The sequence below is a fragment of the Anabrus simplex genome, chromosome 1 (genome assembly GCF_040414725.1).
Source record: "Anabrus simplex isolate iqAnaSimp1 chromosome 1, ASM4041472v1, whole genome shotgun sequence".
Lineage (NCBI taxonomy): Eukaryota > Metazoa > Arthropoda > Insecta > Orthoptera > Tettigoniidae > Anabrus > Anabrus simplex.
Genome location: NC_090265.1, coordinates 140148471 through 140168450, shown reverse-complemented (window position 1 = coordinate 140168450; position 19980 = coordinate 140148471). Strand labels below are relative to the sequence as shown.

Genomic DNA, 19980 nt, shown 5'->3' with positions numbered 1-19980 from the left:
AGGCGCATCCGCCGCCAAGCGGTGGCAGCCCCGCACGCCACGTCAACCGCCATTCTTCAGCATGTGCAAGACACCCTGGCTGTTCCAATATCGACCAGAACAATTTCCCGTCGATTGGTTGAAGGAGGCCTGCACTCCCGGCGTCCGCTCAGAAGACTACCATTGACTCCACAGCATAGACGTGCACGCCTGGCATGGTGCCGGGCTAGAGCGACTTGGATGAGGGAATGGCGGAACGTCGTGTTCTCCGATGAGTCACGCTTCTGTTCTGTCAGTAATAGTCACCGCAGACGAGTGTGGCGTCGGCGTGGAGAAAGGTCAAATCCGGCAGTAACTGTGGAGCGCCCTACCGCTAGACAACGCGGCATCATGGTTTGGGGCGCTATTGCGTATGATTCCACGTCACCTCTAGTGCGTATTCAAGGCACGTTAAATGCCCACCGCTACGAGCAGCACGTGCTGCGGCCGGTGGTACTCCCGTACCTTCAGGGGCTGCCCAATGCTCTGTTTCAGCAGGATAATGCCCGCCCACACACTGCTCGCATCTCCCAACAGGCTCTACGAGGTGTACAGATGCTTCCGTGGCCAGCGTACTCTCCAGACCTCTCACCAATCGAACACGTGTGGGATCTCATTGGACGCCGTTTGCAAACTCTGCCCCAGCCTCGTACGGACGACCAACTGTGGCAAATGGTTGACAGAGAATGGAGAAACATCCCTCAGGACACCATCCGCACTCTTATTGACTCTGTACCTCGACGTGTTTCTACGTGCATCGCCACTCGTGGTGGTCCTACATCCTACTGAGTCGATGCCGTGCGCATTGTGTAACCCGCATATCGGTTTGAAATAAACATCAATAATTCTTCCGTGCCGTCTCTGTTTTTTCCCCAACTTTCATCCCTTTCGAACCACTCCTTCTTGGTGTTGCATTTGCTCTGTCAGTCAGTGTAAATGATATGTGTAAAGAACTGGAATCACAGATAAGGCTATTTGCGGAAGATGTTATACTGTATAGAGTAGCAAAGGAGTTGCAGGATGTGAGTGACTGCACGGGGACTTAAACAATGTTGAGATGGACAGCAGCCAATGGTATGAAAGTACAGTAAATGGGATGAAGAGTCAAGTCATAAGTTTTACCAAGAGGAAAAGTCCTATCAGTTTTAATTATTGTGTTGATGTGGTGGTAGTACCTCATGAGGAACACTTTAAGTACCAAGGAGTTAGTATAAGGAATGATCTTCAATAGGGAAGTTGTTAGGAAAGATTACCGATCTCTTCACGTTGTTATGAGAGTATTTAGGATGTAAAAGAGAGGGAGTATAAGTCTGTGGTAAGACTGCAGTTAGAATATAGCTCCAGTGTATGGAAACCTCACCAGGACTACTCGATACGAGAACTGGAAAAAATTCAAAGGAAAGCAGCATGGTTTGTTCTGAGTGATTTTCAACAAAGGAATAGTGTTAGGAAAATGTTGTAAATTTGGGGCTGGGAAGGTTTGGGAGTAAGGAAAAGAGATGCTTGACTATGTGATATGTTTTGAGCTGTTAGTGTGGAGAGTTGGCATGGAATGACATAAGTAGACGAATAAGCTAGACTGATGCTTTTAAAAATAGGAAAGATCATAATATGAAGGTAAAATTGGAATTCAAGAGGACAAATTGCAGCAGATATCCATTTATAAAATGAGGAGTAAGGGACTGGAATAAATTACCAAGGGAAATGTTCAATAAATTTCCAAGTTCTTTGTAAATGATTAAGAAAAAGTTAAGTAAACAATTAACAGGGAATCTGCCACCTGGGCAACAGCCCTAAATGCAGATCATTGATGAATGATTGAAGTGCCACTTGCACATAATTTTTTTTGCCCTAAGGTACTTCAACATGTAGAAATTGCAGTCTGCTGTCATTAATTTTTGGCCTGTAAATGGTTCGAACTATCATTGGTAGGTGGAAGGAGTTTATTGTAATATTCATTAAGGGTACCTATACTCATAGAAGCACAGCCTTCTTCATAAATAATTTTGTTACAATTTTTCCATGTGTTCTCATTGGTCTGCATATCATTGTATGCGCTCACTAGTCTACATGTTGACAGACGCAGAGCCATTGCGTGAACATGATGGATATTCATGCTAATTTTTTGAGGGATCTAAAGCAAATTTAAGATTACCTGTCAGATAGTTGTACTGATACTATGCACGGTGATCAGAATGTAGAGTATGTTGGTATCAGAAAGAAAATAGCAGCAGTAATAATGAAGATGATGTCGCAAGTGGATTGGAAAATGGAAGTAGGTCTACTGTTATCAGTGTGCCTGTGTATAATACATGGCAATGGATGAGTATGTGGTTCAAAATATTCCATTTATTTGTGGGAGTGGTGTAAGTGAAGTAGTTTGATATTCGGAATGCAAAACTGAATGAACTACATGTAAGTGTATTTAGTGAGATACTCATTGATGACTTTTTTCTATAATTGTTGGCTTTTAAATATGTAAAAATACATTTTGAACAATATTAAGCATGCCACGTTGCTTTTTATGATTAAATTCAATTTTTCATGAAAAAAGAATAAATTGATATATAGACACATTTTTTATTAGAAAAATATTAATCCTGTGGGTTAATAGTCCAGCTGCCCCAAGTCATTTGAAACTTTATAATATGTTGGTCAACTGGAAAGCTCAATTAACTCCTTTAACTCTAATTAGAAAAACAGAAAAACATAGCTTCGAGACAAACCTCATGTTGATAGTAATATTTGTGTTACAGAACACAACAGTATTGGTAAGTTTGTGGAGCTTGTTGAATGACAAGAACCACTGGGGTGACCCAGAGAACTTCAGACCACAGCGCTTCCTGGATAACAGTGGAAAATTTCTCAAGGATGAGTACCTGATACTATTTGGTGTTGGCAAACGTCTCTGTCCTGGAGAAGCTTTGGCTCGTAATACATTGTTCCTTTTCTTCACTACACTTTTACAGCATTTCACCATAGTTCTTCCTGAGAACAGCCCAAAGCCAACTACAGTTCCCTTATCTGGATTTACTGTAGCTCCTCAACCATTTAAAGTTACTTTCAATCCACGACTATAAGATACATTGCAAATTAATTGCAATACCTTGCTGCTAACCAAATCTACTACTGGTACTGTATTTACCCACGTCATTTTTGTATTTATTTTGACTAAATTTTTTGTTCTAAAATAAAGCTGCATAAATTATGCAGACTTCTTCTCGAAGGGAAAATTCCATTTTGTATGAACACTGAACATTTACTTACAGATTAGACAACCATTAATAAAATAATTTTTATCACAACATTGCATGCTATTTATATGTATTTACAGTAGACTGTCCGTTTTCCATCACTGCAATATTATACCATATACAAAGGAAATGCCAACAAGCAAGTTTTCAAATTTATATGTCTTTAGTTTACTGGCATTTAACACTTTACCTTACCAGCTTTTTAACACTTGCTTCAAGTAGGTGACCAGGCAAAAAAAATTAGCGTTGTTTGCTTTGCACTGTTGTGCGCTGCTACGGAACAGCCTACAAATCTGTAATGATAAAGTAGGTAAGTTTGTGGAGTTTGTTGAATGACAAGAACCACTGAGGTGACCCAGAGAACATCAGACCACAGTGCTTCTTGGATAACAATGGAAAATTCCTCAAGGATGAGTACCTGATACTATTTGGTGTTGGCAAACATCTTTGCATTAGTGTTAATGTTATGAACATGGAAACAAAATGCATGTCACAAGAAAAAAGTGCTGATCAATCATACCGGTACACCTTGACATTTCCACAAGAAATAAATTTCATAATTAAACCATATTTTTGACATTTTCATCGTTGCTCTCAGCCGATGAGCAGTTGTCACATTCAGAGGGATATGATTCTCTGTCATTCCATAAGTCATCTCATCATCTTTGAGACCATCCAGTGAGTTGGATTTTCCCGTTTTCCTGAAGCTCTTCATAACCATTTCATATGGAATTAAAATCCAGCTTCCTATTATCCACTGGCTCATTAATTCTAAAGAAGGATGCCAAATCTTGCCACATGGAGTGAATATGTGCTTGCCCGCTGCCATCCATTCCGTACAAAACCACTGGATACGATCCTTAAAATGTTTGTTAATTGACGCATTTAGAGGTTGTGGAACAGATGTCAGACCACCTACAATTACTACCATGTTGGTTCTACCTTCGAGAAGAGAGTCCTTGACTTCTTGCGTGAGATGTCCCCTAAAGCTGTCAACTACTAATATGGACGGCAGGTGAAGTAGAGCACAAGCACGGCTTTTCCAGACTGTTTTTTACCCAGTCTTTCATTAGATTGCTGTCCATCCAGCCCTTTTATTTTTTTGCACGAGTACATGTATCCCACATGGAAAATGACATTTTGGCATTGTCTTTCTGTTGAAGATAACTTACGGTGGATGTTTTCTTCCATCTGCGGTAATTGCAAGCATGACGGTGCATCGTTGTCTTTCTGCGCCTGATGTCTCTATTAATAAACTTGAAGTTCTTTTCTCTTGCAATGTCGTATTCCTTGGCATTTCAAAAAACACCAGCGTTTGGTCTGTATTGCCGGTTAGTGACAATAAATACAAATTGTGTTCCCTCAGTCTAATTAAGTAGCAATGAAATTCAATAACTTTTCCCGTGTGATCACTAGACAGCTTTGGACACGGACATGATCTTCTTTGTAGTAAAATATTATTCACCTCATTCATCTGTGTACCCAGTCATGGATTGCTTTGAAATCTGCTCTGTATAATGTATATTTCTCCATGCTGCAATTTCATATACACGGATTTCCATTTCATGCGATACCCCAATTCCACTATTTCTTAATTATTTGAAGTACATTAAGAGCTTATTATCTAAGGATATTTTCCATGCATTGGACCTATGAAGGATTGGGTACTTTTCTTAGGCCTCCTTCTGCTTTCTCCAGTAGTGAACATGCCTCTGAGATGGAAACTTTTCCCTCTGCATTGCGTGTGCTATTTTTCTTATATTCTTATTTTCTTATATTCAGATGTATAGTTGTTATACTTCCCCATGCTGATAAACTGAAACACCTGCACTTAGCACACTAAAAGACAGTGTGTGCTCCTACTTACGAAAATTTGCGATGCTGTTTCTTAACACACCACTACACAGAGCAAATTACAGCATGTAGCTACCCACAAGCCTTTCACAAGCTTACGGTACTCTAAAAACAGAACTACTTATCACAAAGCACAGGCCAAGGTATAATCTCAGACATGAGGATTAGAATGCAGTTTTGCTCAAGGTCAGACTAGACTACAGTTGGCGGTGATGTCAGAGGGTAACTTCATTGCCTTCAGCACTTGTGCTAAGATGTGGAGTAGCCTATGGTTTGAGACAGTGAAAAATTATGCGAACAAAGTAGAAATCCTAATAATTACTCATCAAAATTTGGGGGGCAAAAATTATGCATGCGTGAAAATTACACGGGTAAATATGGTATATCCAGTACTGGTATTTCAGAACTCAAATTAATAATGGGTGAAGGACTACAAACTATTCTGTATACACTTACACTGACCAGGTAACAGTCTTCTAATCATTTTTGGTTATTTTTAAGTGAGTTGTGCTGCTGTAACATTATGATAATAAAAAGTAAAATGATCAAGGATCCTATTTCCTGTTATGCAGTATACTTACATGAACTCATATTGAAACCTACCCTAAAATTTCTCCAAGAGAATGGATATCTTATAGAAAGGCCATATGCAAAAGTTTGAATATGATATTCAACTGCAAGGTCCTTTAATAAAAACAAAAAACCTCATGTGAAACAGTTGGAGGTGAGTTTAGACAGCCTTTATTGCTGGCTGGCCTGAAGTGGTGACACTGTGTGAACCTCATAGCATACTTAGGTACCGGTACATAGTTTCTGCACTGAGGTAGGAGTGATCAGTAGATACTTTTGGATGGTTCGGGAATCTCCTCCACCTCCGGTTCTCGGGAGAGGCCTCCACCTCATTGACCTCTAGCAAGTTCATTGCTATGCTGGCTAAGACTGCATGCTTAACCTCATATCCATCATCTTGGAGGGGCTTAACCTTATTTTTTTACGCGTAAGAGATCAAGCCTAACTTCATGGAGGGGACTAACCTCAATTTTACGGCCAGCTGCCCTTCCTGACACCTAAGAGAGCGAGCTTAACCTCACAGACACTATGTTGGAGGGGCTTAACCTTACTTTTTACATTCAAGACAGCAAGCCTAACCTCACAGCCGCTATCTTGGAGGGGCCTAACCTCCGTTTTACGGCCGGATGCCCTTCCCGACGTTATCTTGAGTAATAGGGCAATGGGTATTCTCGAGACGTTATTTTGAGTAGTAGGGCAATGGAGATTAGCATAAGAGAGCACAACTAACTGCATGGAGGAGCCTAACCTCAGTTTTCCGACCGGATGCCCTTTCCGACGCCAATTGCACAAGATGGCGGCTATACACAGCTCCTATGAGACAGTTTAAGGGCGCTTGCGCAAGATGGCTGCTGCTCGTAGGAGACGGCCATGGGCGATTGTACAAGATGGCAGCTATACATAGGCTCTTATGAGTTATGAGACACCCTTGGGATGCTTGCACAAGATGGTGGTTACCTAATTGCACAAGATGCCAACTATATCAAGCTTCTTATGAGACGGCCTAGGGGCGCTTGCGCAAGATGACGGCTATACACAGGCTTTTAGGAGACTCCCTAGGGACGCTAGCGCAAGATGGCGGCTATCAAATTGCACAAGATGGCGACTATATATAGCTTCTTGTGAGACGACCTAGGAGCGCTTGTGCAAGATGGCGGCTATACACAGGCTCTTATGAGACACCCTAGGGACGCTTGTGTAAAATGGCGGCTATCTAATTGCACAAGATGGAGACTATATATAGGTTCTTTTGAGACAGCCAAGGGACGCTTGCGCAAGATGGCTGCTATACGTAGGCTCTTATGAGACGGCCTATGGACGTTTGCGCAAGATGGCGGCTATACATAGGTTCTTATAAGCCGGCCATGAGTGACTGCACAAGATGGCGGCTATACACAGGCTAATATGGAGAAAGCTAGCTTAGAGGCTACTGTGCAAGATGGCGACTGCTCTTATGAGACGGCTTAAGGGTGCTTGCGCAAGATGGCGGCTGCTCTTATGGAGAAAGCTGGCTGAGGAGGCCTACTGCACAAGATGGCGCCTATACACAGGCTCTTATGAAGAAAGCTAACTTAGAGACTACTGCACAAGATGGTGTCTATACATAGGCTGTGATGACTTTCTCCTCCTCTGCCAAGGCATAGCTTTATGTCTCTAGCAAACAAGTTTAAACATGCATTCTACGGCGCAAGATGGCGGTTATACACAGGCTCTTATGAAGAAACCTAGCTTAGGGGCTAAGGCACAAGATGGCGGCTATACATAGGCTGTTATGACCTCCTCCTCCCCGTCTGACAAGGCATAACTTTATATCCCTATCGAACAAGCTTAAACATGCATTACTTTAACGACGCGAACTTATGCTTAAGGCTAGAGTGAGCACGTGTTATTATTCTGTTTTAACCTGCAGCGATGACGCCATCATAATTATACATGTTTAGCCTTGTTCGTTTTCTCAGGCCTTAATAGATAGAATGAGTAGGTGTAAGGAGGCAAAGGAATGCAATAAGTACAACATTTTGAATGCAATTAAATATTTATTTGCAATGTACACATTTATTTTGCTGCTGACAAGGTTGTTATGCTTCTTAACAGCTTTCTGCGAAGTGGTAGCATGCTTCCGAAATTGTAATGCCTCCTGAAACATTGAAATTAAACAAAGCATTTAGAAATATATTATACTAAGTACCGTATGTTATGCTTTACGAGGAAGATAATGCAGTTCTTACCATGTCGTCATCATGTACTAGAAAAGTTCATCCGTACACTGTGTACAGTGTTCAATCCTCGGATTTGGTCCATCACAATCATCATCACCATTTTCCCTTCGATGCTTGTAATGACGTTGACAGGTTCTGCATAAAGCTACATCGACTGACATCTTACTATGGAGAGGAAGGATGTCTCCAAAATTATTTACGAAAGGAGCAGCGTACGTAGATAAAAATCCTGGTGGTAAACATTGAATCAGATGTTTAGGCATTTGAGATAAGGTTCCATGTTTATAGAACATCTTAATAGCCTTACTTACTCGTGTGAGGTAAATAAGATGTTGCGTATGAGCATGCGAACAGCATGCACATTGACAGTTTTGTTTGTTGTACTCTTTCTGTTCCATAGAGTACGGTTCGAAACACACACTAATGTTCATGATAAAGGACTGTTCCGTAGGAAGAGGGATTGAGCTAACCTCAGTAACTGCGAGGAGGAGGAGGAAGACGTTATCTTAACAGCTGATATTTTTCAAAAAATGATGTCGGGAAGGGTTTATGGTTCACAATAATACTCTTACGGCGTAATTCGTCTCCTATTTCTTTAATCTCTCGTACATACACTTTGTATCCAGCATCTTGATAAGCTCTTAGGAGTTGTAATCATTCAACGAGTAAGTTAACATCTTTACAGTATCTTACATGTGCATAGGATAGCAGAGTTTTGCTAATACGTGTAGACGGTTGATGTGTAGAAAAAGGAAGAAGTTGTTTTAATGCGGTATGTGCTTCTGCAATTTTATAAGCAGATGGAAACGTAACACGGTTTGATTGAAAAGAAGCGGTTAAATCTTCTTCTGTTTCTTCTACTGATGCATCTTGCTTCTCTTCTTGAGATGTTTGTACAGCTACAGAACATGTTGCTGGGTTACCGGTACAAAATAAAGTAGAATGAAAAAGCTCCGATGGAAAAGAAACGTTGTGTTCTTCTTTTCTTCCTCCTCTTTATCTGGTGGTGTGCGGTTAGTACCTAACAGAATTTGTAGTAAGCTGTGACGATGTTATATTGTTCCGATCACGCTTCTTTATATCGCGCTTGCAACATTTAGTTAATGTTTCTATGTGTTCTACTGGTAAATTACTTAAATGTGTTTAGAATTTACATGTCGTGTGAAATTATCACGTCTGTTGAACATAGCAGTGCATAATATTTTGCATGCATACATTTCGAAGTTAAACTTTACAATTTTATGTCGTTCAAGATTGTCAGGTCTGGTAAACTCACACATAAAGATCACACAAACATAATATACGTTTTATAGGTAGATATGATGAATAGTTTTACACTGCAACCGGAAAACAACAACCCCGGCAAATAACAACTGCCTACCTTTAAAACTGCGTCTAATATAGAGGAGCAGGAGAAACTATGCCCTGTCAGAGGAGGAGGAGGAGGAGGAGGAGGAGGAGGGGGAGTCTTCTATATTTACAGCTGTTTAAGGTACGCCCTCCTACACTCGGTTTTCGAAGCAAACGCTGGGATGTACCTTAACTATGACTACGACCCTACTACCATCATAGTAACAGAATTTTGTTTAAAAACACGTGGATTTTAAAATACCCGCTACTACATGCATAAGGTGGCAACAGTGAGGTTTAGCGCCGTCAAGATGGCAGCAGTGAGGTTAGCGATTGTCTTCTGTTTAAAATTCCGCGCCCACGTGGTTAGAGATGGCAGCTGTTATCTCGACAGGTGTTAAATGCACGTGGATTTTAAATTCCGGGCCAAGACGTGCATAAGGTTCCAGCAATGAGATTTAGCGCCGTGAAGATGACAGCAGTGAGGTTAGCGATTATCTATTGCCGTTACAAGTGAGGTTAGGGTCCGTTAAGATGACAGCTGTAAAAAAGCACGTGGCTTTATTTACAAACAAGTGCACGTGGTCGTAACTTAACGGTCACGTGGTATGCTACGTCATTACGCGAAGTTCAAAATCTACGCCTACGTGGTTAGAACTCGTCAAAAATCACATATATTTTAAATTTCGCGCCTACGCCGTTAAGTTAGTGTACATAGGTCATGCTAAGATAGCAGCGCACACACACATGCTATCGTTGTACACTCTAGCGGAAGAAGTTTAGTACGATAGTCGAATCGATAGGTGATGCGTACACGATCTAGCGGTTGAAAATAAATAACTTACTGCTCCTATGTTCACAAGATTTTTAAACATGGCTATTCTTAATGCTGCTCTTAACGACGTAGAGCACGGAATTTAAAATCATCGTGCCTTTGACAAGTTCTAACTACGTGGGCGTGGATTTTGAACTTCGCGTAATGACGCAGCATACCACGTGACCGTGACGTTACGACCACGTGCTCTTGTTTGTAAACAAAGCCACGTGCTGTTTTGACAGCTGTCATCTTGACGGACCCTAACCTCACTTGTAAGGGCAATAGAGCATCGCTAACCTCACTGCTGCCACCTTCACGGCGCTAAATCTCATTGCTGCCACCTTATGCACCTCGTGGCCCGGAATTTAAAATCCACGTGCATTTTAACACCTGTCAAGATAACAGCTGCCATCTTTAACCACGTGGGCACGGAATTAAACAGCAGAACATCGCTAACCTCACTGCTGTCATCTTGACGGTGCTAAACCTCACTGTTGCCACCTTATGCATGTAGTAGCGGGTATTTTAAAATCAAGGTGCTTTTTAACAAAATTCTGTTACTATGAAGGTAATAGGGTCGTAGTCATAGTTAAGGTACATCCCAGCGTTTGCTTCGAAAACCGAGTGTAGGAGGGCGTAGCGTAAACAGCTGTAAAGATAGCAGCCTTCTCTTCCTCTGACAGGGCATAGTTCCTCCTTCTCCTCTATATTAGACGCAGTTTTACAGATAGGCAATTGTTATTTGCCGGTGTTATTTTCCGGTTGCAGTGTAAAACTACACATCATATCTACCTGTAAAACATTTAATATGTTTATGTGTGATCTTTGTAGTGTGAGTTTTCCAAGACTTGACAATCTTGAACGACATAAAGCTGTAAAGCATAACTTCGAAATATATGCATGCAAACAATCTACTGCTATATTCAACAGACGTGATAATCTCACACGACATGCAAATTCTAAACACATTTGTTTAAGTAATTTACCAGTAGAACGCATAAAAACATTAGCTAAATGTTGCAAGCGCGATATAAAGAAGCGTGATCGAAACGATATAACATCGTCACAGCTTACTACAACTCCTGTTACTAACCTCACACACCAGATAAAGAGGAGATACATAAGGAAGGAAAAGAAGAACACAACGTTTCTTTTCCATCGGAGCTTTTTCATTCTACATTATTTTGTAACCCAGCAACATGTTCTGTAGCTGCACAAACATCTCAAGAAGAGAAGCAAGATGCATCAGTAGAAGAAACAGAAGGAGATTTAACCGCTTCTTTTCAATCAAACCGTGTTACGTTTCCATCTGCTGATAAAATTGCAGAAGCACATACCGCATTAAAAGAACTTCTTCCTTTTTCTACACATCAAGTCTACACGTATTAGCAAAACTCTGCTATCCTATGCACATGTAAGATACCGTAAAGACGTTAACTTACTCGTTGAATGATTACAACTCCTAAGAGCTTATCAAGATGCTGGATACAAAGTGTATGTACGAGAGATTAAAGAAATAGGAGACGAATTCCGCCGTAAGCATATTATTGTGAACCATAATCCCTTCCCGACATTACTTTTTTAAATGTATCAGCTGTTAAGATAACATCTTCCTCCTCCTCCTCTCAGTTACTAAGGTTAGCTCAATCCCTCCTCCTACGGAACAGTCCTTTATCATCAACATTAGTGTGTGCTTTGACATCGTACGCTATGGAACAGAAAGAGTACAACAAACTAAACTGTCAATGTGCATGCTGTTCGCATGCTCATATGCAACATATTATTTACCTCACACGAGTAAGTAAGGCTATTAAGATGTTCTATAAACATGGAACCTTATCTCAAATGCCTAAACATCTGATTCAATGTTTACCACCAGGATTTTTTATCTACGTACGCTGCTCCTTTCGTAAATAATTATCGAGACATCCTTCCTCTCCATAGTAAGATGTCAGTCGATGTAGCTTTATGCAGAACCTGTCAACGTCATTACAAGCATCGGAGGGAAAATGGTGATGATGATTGTGATGGACCAAATCCGAGGATTGAACACTGTACACAGTGTATGAATGAACTTTTCTAGTACATGATGACGATGATTTAGAAAAGGAACAAACCACATGAATAGCAAGGTAAGAACTGTATTATCTTCCTTGTAAAGCATACCATATGGTACTTAGTATAATATATTTCTAAATGTTTTGTTTAATTTCATTGTTTCAGGAGGCATTACAATTTCGGAAGTATGCTACCACTTCGCAGAAAGCTGTTAAGAAGCATAACAACCTTGTCAGCAGCAAAATAAATGTGTACATTGCAAATAAATATTTAATTGCATTCAAAATGTTGTACTTATTGCATTCCTTTGCCTCCTTACACCTACTCATTCTATCTATTAAGGCCTGAGGAAACGAACAAGGCTAAACATGTATAATTATGATGGCGTCATCGCTGCAGGTTAAAACAGAATAATAACACGTGCTCACTCTAGCCTTAAGCATAAGATCGCGTCGTTAAAGTAATGCATGTTTAAGCTTGTTCGATAGGGATATAAAGCTATGCCTTGTCAGAGGGAGAGGAGGAGGTCATAACAGCCTATGTATAGCCGCCATCTTGTGCCTTAGCCCCTAAGCTAGGTTTCTTCATAAGAGCCTGTGTATAATCTCCATCTTGCGCAGTAGAATGCATGTTTAAACTTGTTTGATAGAGATTTAAAGCTATGCCTTGGCAGAGGAGGAAGGGGAGGAGGAAGTCATCACAGCCTATGTATAGACGCCATCTTGTGTAGTAGCCTCTAAGATAGCTTTCTTCATAAGAGCCTGTGTATAGCCACCATCTTGTGCAGCAGGCCTCCTCAGCCAGCGTTCTCCGTAAGAGCAGCCGCCATCTTGCGCAAGCACCCTTAAGCCGTCTCATAAGAGCAGTCGCCATCGTGCGCAGTAGGCTCTAAGCTAGCTTTCTCCATATAAGCCTGTGTATAGCAGCCATCTTGCGCAAGCGCCCTTGGCAGTCTCATAAGACTCAATGTATATCCGCCATCTTGTGCAATCGCCCATGGCCGTCTCACAAGAGCCTTTGTATGGCCGCCATCTTGCACAATCACCCATAGCCGTCCCATAAGAGCCCATGTATAGCTGCCATCTTGTGCAATCGCCCATGGCCATCATCTCTCTCTATAAGAGCCTATGTATAGTGGCCATCTTGCACAATCACCCATAGTCGTCTCATAAGAGCCTGTGTATAGCCGCCATCTTGCGCAAGCGTCCCTAGGCCGTCTCATAAGAGCCTATTTATGGCAGCCATCATGTGCAATTAGATAGCGGCCATCTTGTGCAAGCGTCCCTAAGCGTCTCATAAGAGCCTATGTATAGTAGCCATCTTGTGCAAGCGCCCCTAGGTCGTCTCATAAGAGCCTATGTATGGCAGCCATCTTGCGCAAGCGCCCCTAGCCCATCTCATAAGAAGCTATGTGTAGTCGCCATCTTGTGCAATTTGATAGCGGCCATCTTGCGCAAGCGTCCCTAGGCGTCTCACAAGAGCCTATATATAGCAGCTATCTTGCGCAAGCGCCCCTAGGCTGTCTCATAAGAAGCTATGTATAGTCACCATCTTGTGCAATTAGATAGCCGCCATCTTGCTCTAGTGTCCCTAGGTTGTCTCATAATAGCCTTTGTATAGCCGCCATCTTGCGCAAGCGCCCCTGGGACGTCTCATAAGAAGCTATGTATAGTCGCCATCTTATGCAATTTGATAGCCGCCATTTTGCGCAAGCTTCCCTAGGGAGTCTGATAAGAGCCTGTGTATAGCCGCCATCTTGCGCAAGCGCCCTTAGGCCGTCTCATAAGGAGCTATGTATAGTCGCCATCTTATGCAATTAGATAGCCGCCATCTCGCGCAAGCGTCCCTAGGGAGTCTCATAAGAGCATGTGTATAGCCGCCATCTTGCGCAAGCGCTCCTCATAAGAAACTATGTATAGTCACCATCTTGTGCAATTAGATGGCCGCCATCTTGCGCTTGCGTCCCTAGGGAGTCTCATAAGAGCATGTGTATAGCCGCCATCTTGCGCAAGCGCTCCTCATAAGAACCTATGTATAGCCACCATCTTGTACAATCGCTCATCGCCGTCACCTAAGTGCAGCAGTCATCTTGCTCAAGCGCCCTTAAGCCGTCTCATAAGGAGCTGTGTATAGTCGCCATCTTGTGCAATTAGCGTTGAGAAGGGCATCTGGCCGTAAAACTGAGGTAGGCTTCTCCATGCGGTTCGGTGTGCTCTCTTATGCTAATCTCCATTGCTCTACTACTCAAAATAACGTCCCGAGAATACCCATTTCACTACTACTCAAGATAGCGTCGGGAAGGTGATCTGGTCGTAAAACTGATGTTAGGCCCCCTCTAGATAGCGGCTGTGATGTTAGGCTCACTCTCTTAGGCGTCAGGAAGGGTATTTGGCCGTAAAACTGAGGTTAGGCCCCTCCATGAGGTTAGGCTTGATCTCTTACGCGCAAAAAGTATAAAGTTAAGCCCATCCAAGATGATGAATGTGAGGTTAAGCATGCAGTCTCAGCCAGCATAGGAATGACCTTGCCAGAGGTCAATGAGGTGGAGGCCTCTCCGGAGAGCCGGAGGTGGAGGTGGTTCCCGAACCATCCAAAAGTATCTACTGTGATCCACTTTGTATTGTATATGCATATTTGTGCTTGAGATTTTTTAAATGTTCTACTAACTACTTTTATGGTTTTCAGAGGAGCCAGATCTCTTTTAGCACTTTCAACACTGTGCACATATGGGATACGGGCGCATTGCTTTCTTGGTTGTGCACGGCATCCGTATACCATACGGGCGTGGTTTTCATGCGTGTTTATAGGCAGTTGCATGTATCCTATATAGTTCTCGTCCCTTGCTTGGAGATAGTAGTTTATCTAGTGTCTACTAGAATGAAGATTTATCAGGAAGCACAAATCTGAATGATAAAATGCGTAGGTTCTCCTTGCCGTGACCTCTACCGAAGTACTCTCGATGTGCCAGGTGCTGAGTGTGCCAAATATTTCGTGCTGTCAGCTGAGTTGTACAAACGTGTCCTCATGCCGGCTCAATGATACTGATATGTCGGATATTTTATTTCTTCCAATAAAGTATCCAACATATCAGTATCATTGAGCCAGGTTCACTGGGTTCAGAAAAAGATGACAGCGATGAATACTCTGATTACAAGCCAGATAACGTATCAAGTGATAGTTTGGGGAAGATTTTTATTTGTTATGTCACTTTCCAGTTCATTTTTTTAGCTGCATTGGTTTACGCCGAATACAAACAACAGAAATACTGCACTTCTCCTGAAATTTGGTCTTATTTTTTCATAAGACGAAGAGACGCAGGCTGATGATTCACCTCTACCGCAAAGAGAAAGTACTGTAGATGGTGGAACAACGAATGCAAGGTTGGACTTTGCATAGCCCAATGTTTTCAGGCTGCTGTGCCAAAACGAACTATTCCTAAATAGGAAAATTTTGCATTTTAAATGTAGGCTACTCAGAACTTGTGTTTTTTTTGTGGCTTATGTAGCCACGTTAAATGATTTATTTTATTGTTTAAGCAGGCTTATTGGTAATGTTTTTTCGTAGGACTAGTATAATTAAAATACTTTAGATATGTACTTTCTGATAACATCTTCGTTTTGGATGGCCAACACCTTCATATGATACAAAAATCAGGTATATACTATGTTTCGCCATTGTATAATAATGTATTAAAATTCGGGAAAAAGACCCAGTTCACTGCCAGGGTCCATGTTAAAATACGGCAGTGTTGAAAGAATTGGAATACACGATGACATGATACAGATGATCAAGAATTTGTATGAAGATACATGCAGTAAAGTCAACACACCTGTAGGAATGACTGAAACCTTTGATATAAAATCTGGGTTAAGACAGGGTGGTATTTTGCGTCCTTTTATTTTCATCGCTGCGGTGAACGAGATTCAGAGAAAAAGTACACCAAACCATTGGAGGTAAGAAAATAAAAGTTATCTTGTTTGCTGGCGATATATGCTTATGGGGAGGCTCTAAAGGAGACCTTCAAGAACAAAAAACTCCTGGACAGAAGCTGCTAAAGAATATGGGCTCCTCTTTTGCCAAGAGAAAAGTGAGGTTACGGTTATGAAAATATATGAACAACCACTGGGGCACATTAAAATGGAGGGGAAACAGCTACAGATGAACCATCAGTTCAAATATATTGGATGTGTTATCTCTGATACTGGTTCTATAAACAAGGAAATTTCCCGCAGAATTCAGACAGCTAGCAACTTCTACAAAATTATTAAAGACATAATATGGAACAAGAAAATACCAACAAAATGTAAGAGAGTCATATATGAAACCTATTACGTACCAATCCTGACCTATGGTTGCGAAACATTGACCATGAGAAGTAAAGATGTCAGTAGAATCCAGGCAGAAGAAATGAGATTTATCCGTAGCATGATCGGTAAGACACGGAGGGACAGAGTCGGTAATGAGGAAATCCGCAAGCAAGCTCAAGTTGTAAGACTGCAGGAGAGAATAACATCGCAGCGACTGAGACGGTATGGACACATGCGACGCATGGAAGATAACAGATTACCGAAAAAAATATATGATGTAAAACTTGAAGACAAAAGACCAAGAGGGGACCAAGACTTAGGTACGGTACAAGGACATGGTGAAGACTGACATTGGACAGCGAGGACATACTTTGGAAAACACTGAAGAATAAGAGAAGTTCAGAGACCAGAACTGGTGGAGAAGCCTCGTTCACCAACCCATCGCATAAGATGGAACGACGTAGGATATGCATGTATGTAGTGTTGAAAATGTTAGTGAAAGGTCAGTTAACATGCGTCCATTTAGAAAAGAAGTTACGAATCCCACCAATCTCTGATGACCACCAACTTCAATAGGAAAACATTTAGACACCTGGACTAGCTTTCACTTTGGTAGAGGGACAAAAATAAAATACATATCCTGAATAAGCCTCACATACTCTTTAGGGACATTTTGGTGTCGCAACAGCGCCCAGATGATTTCCCTGGGAATGCGGTCACAAACTTTCTCAGGTCAACGAACACCCTGTGGAGTTCCTTACGTAGTACGTAGCGCTTCTCCATCAATAGCTGTAATGTCTGAATTTCATCACTTGTCGACATACCAGATGTGAAGCTGCACTGATGGCGTCTGGTATTGTGAACACGGTTATGCCTACTCCCAAGAAAGTAAGTGTAAAACTTGATATTAAGTGCGGTAAATGCCGTAAAACAGTTAAAAACCGCATCATGTGTAAATTGTGTGATCGTTTGTGGTATTTAAAGTGCAGGAAGAGGCCCAGGGAGGAAAAAATACCTAATGCTATTGAAGACTAGTTTTGTGATCAGTACATTGAGAATGTTGTTATCGGTGATCTCGTTTCCAAATATAAAGATAGAGAGTATGAAATTGCGTTGGAAATTTTCAATATTTTGCGAAATGACATTGGGGATCTTAAAGCTGAAAATGAATCACTTAACGATAAGATTAATGTGATGGAGTGTAAGTATTTGAACTGTGGATTAGAGCTCGAGTTGGATTCGAATTATTAACCTGTGCGAACTGAAACAATTAGGCCTAAAAACTGTAGACGATGGGAATCGGTGCCGGTAAAATACGCGGGCTTCAGAAAGCGGATAAAGGACGATTGTTACTTTCCTGTTTTAAAGAACAGGTTTGAACCTCTTGCAAGTGGCACTCATGAATCTGTAGATATCAGCTCTGAAGTAAATTTGTTGGATGTTCGAAGTGAAAGTAACAAGAATCTTGTAAAACCAAGTTGCAAAACCTCGCGGAAATCTGTGAAGATAAGACTTTTTACCGATAGTCAGGGGAGGAATATTGGTACAAAACTAATTAGAAACAGTAAGCATGTTGTTTCTGCTGTAATTAAGCCTCGTGCAAATGTTAATGACATAACCTCAGAAAGTAAAAAATACTGTAAACATTTAGGAGCTACGGGGTTGCTGTTTATCTAGCATGGACTAACGATGTGGGAAGAAATAATGCAAGAGGAATTCTCTCTTCCCTCAGATCAAGACTACAGGTGTTTCATCACACCAATGTTGTGGTATTTTCGGCTCCTCATAGACACGATCTTCCGGCATGGTCTTGTGTTAACAAGGAGGTAAACAAGTTAATGAAGAACTTTTGAAAATATGTAGGTAGAATGTACAATATGTAGATATAAGTAATTTAGGAAGAAGGTTTTATACCTGACATGATCTGCACCTAAATAGGTTGGGAAAAAAGGTATGTTGTAAATAGTATAATAGAGTTTGCTAATGCAATTCAAGATGTAGAGTGTAAAACTTCTCCTATTCCTCTAGAAACCTAGAGAAAGCGACCGATGTAGGTCGGTCTGTTGTGTTAGAGTCAAGGAATGATATCAATTCTTATGGTAGTGTGGAAAGGTCAGGTACTTTTAAAACTGTATTGGGGAATAGTGTTAATGTGCAACGTAGACAGACTAGGTTAGGTTCTCATCAGTTCACTGAAATCAATGAACCTGTAGAAACAATCATGATCAACATAGTTATACTGGATAAACTGGATGAATTAGATGTAATACCGGGTACTCAATAAAAGGACTACTGATATTTTGTGTGTAAATGAGCACTGGCTGACTAGAGATGAGACCATTCTATATATACGGTACCCCATGATTTTGAATTACATACATACATACATTATCATTATAGACTGATATGCTTTCAGCGTTCAGTCTGCAAGCCTCATTGAATTTACTAAACGTCGCCACAATCCTCGATTTGCAACTAGTGTTGTGGCTTCATTTAGTTCTATACCTCTTATCTTTAAATCGTTAGAAACCGAGTCTAACCATCGTCGTCTTGGTCTACCTCTACTTCTTTTACCCTCCATAGCAGAGTCCATTATTCTCCTAGGTAAACTATCCTCCTCCATACGCCTCACATAACCCCACCACCGAAGCCGGTTTATGCGTACAGCTTCATCCATCGAGTTCATTCCTAAATTAGCCTTTATCTCTTCTATCTGAGTACCCTCCTGCCATTGTTCCCACCGGTTTGTCCCAGCAATCATTCTTGCTACTTTCATGTCTGTTACATCTAACTTACGGTATGGATAAGATATCCTGAGTCCACCCAGCTTTCGCTCCCGTAAAGCAAGGTTGGTCTGAAAACATACTGATGTAAAGATAGTTTTGTCTGGGAGCTGACTTCCTTCTTACAGAATACTGTTGATTGCAACTGCGAGCTCACTGCATTAGCTTTACGACACCTTGATTCAATCTCACTTACTATATTACCATCCTGGGAGAACACACAACCTAAATACTTGAAATTATCGACCTGTTCTAGCTTTGTATCACTAATCTGACATGAAATTCTGTTGAATTTCTTACCTACTGACATTAATTTAGTCTTCGAGAGGCTAATTTTCATACCATATCATTGCACCTATTTTCAAGTTCCAAGATATTAGACTGCTGGCTTTCAGCACAATCTGCCGTTAAGACCAAGTAACCAATCGGTTACTACATTTCCACCTAACTGAATCCCTTCCTGCCACATTATACCTTTCAGCAGATGATCCATGTAAACTACGAACAGCAAAGGTGAAAGATTACAGCCTTGTCTAACCCCTGTAAGTACCCTAAACCAAGAACTCATTCTACCATCAATTCTCACTGAAGCCCAATTGTCAACATAAATGCCTTTAATTGATTTTAATAATCTGCCTTTAACTCCATAGTCACCCAGTATGGCGGACATCATTTCCCTCGGTACCCTGTCATATGCTTTCTCTAGATCTACGAAACATAAACACAACTGTCTATTCCTCTCGTAGCATT

At 41.2% G+C, this 19980-nt stretch overlaps 1 protein-coding gene across 1 annotated transcript in view; it reads left to right on the top strand.

Moving 5' to 3' along the window:
- Nucleotides 1–5683, top strand: part of LOC136884955 (methyl farnesoate epoxidase) — a 128593-nt gene extending 122910 nt beyond the window's left edge. The window contains exon 9 of the mRNA XM_067157302.2: nucleotides 2775–5683. Within this exon, the coding sequence (XP_067013403.2) occupies nucleotides 2775–3098 (324 nt within the window). The 3' untranslated portion in view covers nucleotides 3099–5683. The remainder of the gene's footprint in view (nucleotides 1–2774) is intronic.
- Nucleotides 5684–19980: the final 14297 nt, after the last annotated feature.